This window comes from Lichenostomus cassidix, chromosome 1Ab, assembly GCF_008360975.1.
Source record: "Lichenostomus cassidix isolate B80296 chromosome 1Ab, HeHo_3.0, whole genome shotgun sequence".
NCBI lineage: Eukaryota > Metazoa > Chordata > Aves > Passeriformes > Meliphagidae > Lichenostomus > Lichenostomus cassidix.
This window is the reverse complement of record NC_139481.1, coordinates 7,820,739-7,826,738: the sequence shown is the minus strand read 5'-3', so window position 1 is coordinate 7,826,738 and position 6,000 is coordinate 7,820,739. Positions and strand designations below refer to the sequence as shown.

The window sequence follows — 6,000 nt, the reverse complement described above, 5'->3', positions numbered from 1 at the left end:
GTTGTTAAAAAGGCTCCCAAAAGCAAAGCTGCTCTGAAGAACCTATTGAAGCAGCAAGTCCATGAAATGCTGCTCACAGCATTATCAGTACCTGCCAAGGGCTGTGTGCAGCTTTTTTCTCGTGGTGGCTCCTGGATTCCCCCTGCACTGAGCAGCCCCCAGATTTGCAGGAGAGAGCATCCTGCTGTGGGAAGAGTGTGGTCCATGGCAGAGGGGGAAACTGGGAGGAATTCTCACCACCCATCTTTTGGCAACCAATTTAGCAGTTAAATGTAACCAGCTGGTCTCCCCAGGCTCCCTCTGTAGTCGAGGGAGGGAAAGCAGAGCTCCTGCAGAGGGTCATTCAGTGCACCCAAATTAGCCTATTCTGAATTGTCCTCTGTCTCATCCGTGACTGGAAAAGGAGTTCGAGGAGACTACCCGGGTAATTTAGCCAGCTAAGATGGGTGGTCTGAATAATTCCTTCCCCACCAGCCTCTCAAAGGCTGCCTAGGTACCCCACAGAGATTGGCATGCTGTCACAGGATCGATTGCCAGGCGTGTCAGCAGCTCAGCTCTGAGCTCACAGCTGCTCTGAAAAGCTGGGATGCTCGAGGAACTCACCTGGTGCTGTTGGCCCCTGGAGCTCCCAGGCAGCACAGAGAGCTGGCCTGACCCTGTGCTGGCAGGTGAGGCTGTAGGACTGGGGTGGCAATGGTCACATTTGGGGTTTGGGGTTTTTCCCTACCTGGCAGAGTGCATCTGCTGTCCAAGCCTGGCCAGACCCACCAAGGTGGGAGTAGCTGCAGGTCAGTGTGGCCCTGAGAGCTGTCTGGAACTGAGAGTGGAGCTGATGCTGCACAGACAGCAGACAGAGCTGCTCCTACCTCCTTCCCAGGAAATTACTTTGGTCCCTTCTTGTGGGACTCTCTCCTCCTCACTCCCACAGGGTGAGGAAGAGGGGGTTGCTGTCAAGGACAGCAAGGCAGAGCACAGGGTGCATCTCCCATGGGAGAGACCACATGGAGCAGCATTCCTGACCCTCCAAACCAAGGGCAACGACCTAAGGAAGGCACAGGGAATAACCTAAGGCACTTCCATGGGGCCAAGCTACAGGGAAAAGCAGAGGAAAACAGAGAAATAAACAGAACTCACCTGTAGACAGTGAGAGGAGGAGCTCTGAAAAATGCTCAGCTTCAGTACAAGTAGTCAATAATCACTTTTTCCCACACCTCCTGGGTCTCCCCCCTTGCTGCCCTGCTTCCCCCAGGGGTCAGAAGGCAGAGTGGCCTCCAGGCTCCCCTCTGCCAGGCAGGGCTCTGTCCCCAGCCCAGGGCACCCCAGGCTGCCACCACAGCCCAGGAAGGAGCTCCAGCACACCTTGCACAGCCAGCTGGAGGATGCATGGAAAACCTTCAAGGGCATCAACTCTCCCCAAAATCCCAGTTCTAAATACTGCTTCACCAGAGCGACACATATTTTGGAGAGAACCAACTTCAGCATGAGCAAAAGCTTTTGCATGGAGGACAAGAAATGCTCCCTGACACTTTCCATAAGGGCCAGAGCCATGCAAGTAACTAAGATGTTAATGCAACAAGGATTTTCATTTGTAGGATTAAATTCCTTTTTTTCTTTTTTTTTTTTTTTTTTTGTCTAAAAGTGAGCCACATCTTTGCTCTGCTACTAAATCACTGCTTTTCCATGCTTGACCAGAAAAGAATCTGACCTGGGCAGCTGTTTAACTTGCTGCTCAAAGCCCAGCAAAGTCTGGCTCTCAACTGTTTGAACAGGGGAAGAGTCTTTTTACAGCCAGCCTTATGAAAGGACAGGATTTTATTAGCTGGTTTGTGGCAATAAGGTGAAGTACAATGTTGTGGAATGCTCCTGCAGGAGATTTGGGATCTTGTATACTTTGGGGTTTACTTTCCTCTTTCAGACTAGGCTGCTTGGCAACCCACTAATGCTACAGCTTCATTGTAATGTTCTCTTCCCTAAAGCCACCTTTGACAACTGACTTTTCACCCAGGTAGAGGAAAGTTACAATTTGAAGAACTATGAGAACTTGCCTGGTGGTTGTTCTTTTTTTAAGCCTTTGCAGATTTTCAGGTACTTGGAAAAACTCAAGATATAGGGTAAAAAAATCTCCTTTGGCCACACGCATACAGCAATGTTGTACATTCAAAACATCAAAGCTAATGTGGTTTTCCTCTTTGGCAACTTTCTTTAAAGTTCTGGTAATTTTCTCACAACATTTTTAACAGATTGTAAACGACCCTTTTTCCTGAAAACCACTTTTGGGGCACATGAAGTTTCAATTAGCATTTGGGAATACCTGCCAGGAAGTTTTCATGAACATTTAAACAAATACATCTGTATTATTTTGCAAAAGAACAAAGTATTCTGACAAATTTCAGTGATTTCCCATCATCTTTTGTTTCATAACTCTAATGGGAAACAAAGAGAAGCAAAGCTTCCAAATCATTGATGAGCTTTAATGAGAACTGTGTTGCTTTAGATTGTTGATGCCAAAGTAAGAGTGAAACACAAGTTTTTGGGTTTGGGATTGACTGTGAAAGGCTTTTTTTGGGAATGAAAGGTCCATGTCCCCAAAATCCACTGGCTAACACCTTTACAGTCACCACTAGAAAAATCTACTGACATTTCACTCAGAAGGCTTCTTTTTCCTGATTACAGTATTTTTCTACTCGAGTGTTTTGGACAAAAAATATGCATTTATATAATTAAATATTGATATTTCATAATACAGAACAGCTCATACCCTGTGGGATGGAATCATAGATTCAGATACATTTAAGATGACTCTGTCAGACCTTTCATTGCTCTCCAGGCTTGGGACTCCCAGGTTTTTCCAGATTCCCATGGTCCCATCAGCCAGGAGCATCCCACACTCCCTGAGGCAGAGGCAGCCTCTCTGTGCTCCAGACCTTTCCCCACACTGCCCACCTTACCAGGTTAAGCAAAACTCAGCTGCCCAAGCCACAGGTTCTAGAGGCTGAACTTCGAAAAGAAATTCAGGAGCAAATCCTAATTCCACAGCACACAAAATTCCAGGGAGCTCTTTTTTTTAACCACCAAAACCTCACTTTTCTCCAGGCTCCCATCCAAGAGAAATCCTACCACACTCACAGTGACTCTGAACACACCAGCCAGCACTAAAGGAAGCACAGGCACTGCTGATTTGAAGGACCTTTGTCCCAAAATATTCCCAGATCTCCAGCCAGTGCAGCTAAAGTTGGATCAATGTTACATTGCAAAGGTAAGCCCAAAAGCCTGCAGCAGCTTTTCCACAAACCTTCCCCTTTTTAGCTAACTGAAACAGCATCTCATGTCTGCAGAACCTTCTGCAAGCATCTGTTTTCCAAGATAAACTAAACAGAACTATTTGTTGCAAATGTTGCTGCCCTGTGGCAAATGACAGGAGGCAGAGCTCAAGAGTCTCAAGCTATGCTGCTTGTAACGAGGTCCCTGGAGCCATTCTTGTTTTATTAATCTCTTTAGCCAGCTAATTGCAGGAGCACATTCTACAGCTTGTAAAACAACAACTGAGATTTTGCTTTTTCGTGCTCTGAACTTAATGCTCTACAGCAAGAAGCCTCTATAGAAGCTCATGACTGAAACAACTCCTTCCCCAGACCCAAAAAACAGCCCCAGCTGACACCAGGACAGCTCCTCATTTACAGAACCAAGGAAGTTTTGCTCCTCAGGGAGGAATCACAAACTCTTGGCAGCTGTAGGGCATTCAATGCTCGCCTGTGAGGGGCTCAGAGCAGTCAATGGGTGATGCTACACCCAGAATTACATTTTGGAGATCCAGCTTAGATGCAGCCAAGCACATTTCTTGCTCTTGGACAACTGCTCCCTTCCACTTTTGAAGTCATACAGAATAGTTATGCCACATTACATGTGCACCAGGAAGGACACTGGGGCTGGACAGTGACCTTTGGAAACACAAACTTCACTGCTGAGAGGACAGCATTGCACTGTTTTTGTCCTTTCAGTTCTTTTGAAAGACTAAGATCATCTGTAAAAGCTCCACACTCGAGCAACCACAGCACAGTTTCATACCAAATCCTCCCTCTAAAGGGTCTTTGAACAGAAATTTTCTTAGTTCAGAGAACCAGCATCAAGTCATAGAAAACAAACTGGAGAACCACCACAAACCTCTGAAACATTCCCAGTGAATGGCATGTGTAAGCTTCTGCACAAAATAGGGAAATTAGAAACCAGGGCATGGATTACTCTGCATGTAATTCATGCTGGGAGAAACACACAGGAAGAAACCAAGGAGGCCAAGAGGCAACAACAGCAGTGCAGCACGCCTGAAACTTTAATCTTTGTTTGTAAAGAGTACAGAATTGAAAGTGACACTTTTTTCTCCTTTCCACCTTCCCATTCTCCATGCCATTGCTTCCTGAGTTCTCTGTAACAGGAAGTATTTCTTTGTTGATTAGTTTGCCTTCCCTTCAAGTGAGGCACAGCAGTTCATCTCCAAAGAAGGCCCAATTCAGTGAAACACTGGCACATGCACTCCAGTCCTCTCCCACTCATGGCAACATTTAAGTGCAATACTTGAACAGCATTTTCAATTGGGATGTTTTTACTTAACCAAAGAGGGGAGGAGGAGGAATATTCGTGTGGTCTTAAGCAAGGAGGGAGGGAGGGAAGACATAGACATACATCATCTTGTTCCCAATTTCAAGGCAATTTCAGAAGCAGTCTGTCACTGACACATTGTTAAAATCTTGAAGTTTGTAGCAGTAAGAAACCCCTGGCACTTGAAAAAGGAGAAATCACTGCTCAATGCTAGCTAAAACACCTCACGAGGTCAATCAGACTTCTAACTTTAAACACTCTCTGCTCCTAATGCCATTAAGTAAACACGCTGCATTAATACAATTATATAAAGAGGAAGACTGGCAAGACAATACAAAAGATTTTCAAGAATGGGAAAACCTACAGAGTTCAGAAAACAGGATTCTGGGAAAATGAAAGTGGACTTTATTTTACATTGTAGGCTTTCACTTTTTATCCCTTTGAAATACGTGTAATTTTAAATTAATAAAGATCATAAACTAATAAACTGGTATGTTCTCTAAACAGACATAATAAAAATTCAGACATTACAGCACAGGACCCATCATTTTAAATATGCCAATAATAGAACAGTTAAAGTGATGCTGGCTAATGTGAGGATAAAAGATGTGGCTCTAAGTGTGGATTAGAGGAGAATTGAGAGTGAAGCAGGTGATGCCTTAGTCAGAATCTGAGCTCTCTTGCTTGCTGCTCTGGTACTGGCTGACTGCTTCCTCCAAAGGAGCCATTGTCCCATCAGGCCTCACTCCCATGGGCTTTATGAGCTCATCCCTGCGAGAGATTGAGGAGAAAGAGTCCAGATTAGCATGGGCACACATATCAATTCACATGTGGATAATGCACTCACATACAGTATATGCTTTGGCACATAATGAGCTTTGAAAAGGAAGTTATTTCTGCTAAAGCCCTCTGTTTTGAGGAAAAAGGCACAAAAAACCTTCCCAAATAGGTGGGAGGGGAAGAGCTGGACAGATAAAGACTTCATTCATGGGGGCCAAACCTACTTAGCTAATTAAAGACACCATGAAAAGTCAGTGCCTAATAGGCTCAAGACAAGGTGCAGGTTCACTGTTTTGGATGCACAAACTAGCTTTTCTTCTGAGAGTTCTCTGACAGCCAGTTCTTCCCAAAATTTCACCTGCCATTCTGGCTAATATATTCCCAGGCAATTAAAACAATGCTTTGATACATATTCATCTTGTTGAAGGAAATAAATCAGTTAAGAGAACAGACCCTGCCTACACCACTGCTAGGGCTGTGTTAAGGACTTGCTGATTCATTTAAAAAAAGCTGACTGATTCTAATACTATTGCTTTTGTTTGTGGCAGTTTAATTACAGGATTTACAGCCATTTTAATCTCTTCAAAGCTCCAAAGGCCGCTCAGCAGTTAATCCAATTATATCTAC

The 6,000-nt window shown here is 44.6% G+C and overlaps 1 protein-coding gene and 1 long non-coding RNA gene across 3 annotated transcripts in view; one reads left to right on the top strand and one right to left on the bottom strand.

Annotated features, from left to right (window-relative positions):
- Positions 1 to 304: 304 nt before the first annotated feature.
- Positions 305 to 6,000, top strand: part of LOC146442870 (uncharacterized) — a 10,195-nt gene continuing 4,499 nt past the window's right edge. Inside the window, exons 1-3 of one of the 2 annotated variants that reach the window (XR_014849482.1) lie at positions 305 to 668; positions 3,094 to 3,256; positions 3,336 to 4,260. This is a non-coding gene — a long non-coding RNA (uncharacterized LOC146442870). Of the gene's footprint in view, positions 669 to 3,093; positions 3,257 to 3,335; positions 4,261 to 6,000 lie in introns of those variants that run through there. The other variant, XR_014849481.1, reaches the window with a different exon arrangement.
- The window catches only part of RIC8B (RIC8 guanine nucleotide exchange factor B), a 26,302-nt gene continuing 24,611 nt past the window's right edge, over positions 4,310 to 6,000 (bottom strand). Inside the window, exon 10 of the mRNA XM_085049679.1 lies at positions 4,310 to 5,364. Within this exon, the coding sequence (XP_084905805.1) occupies positions 5,253 to 5,364 (112 nt within the window). The 3' untranslated portion in view covers positions 4,310 to 5,252. The remainder of the gene's footprint in view (positions 5,365 to 6,000) is intronic.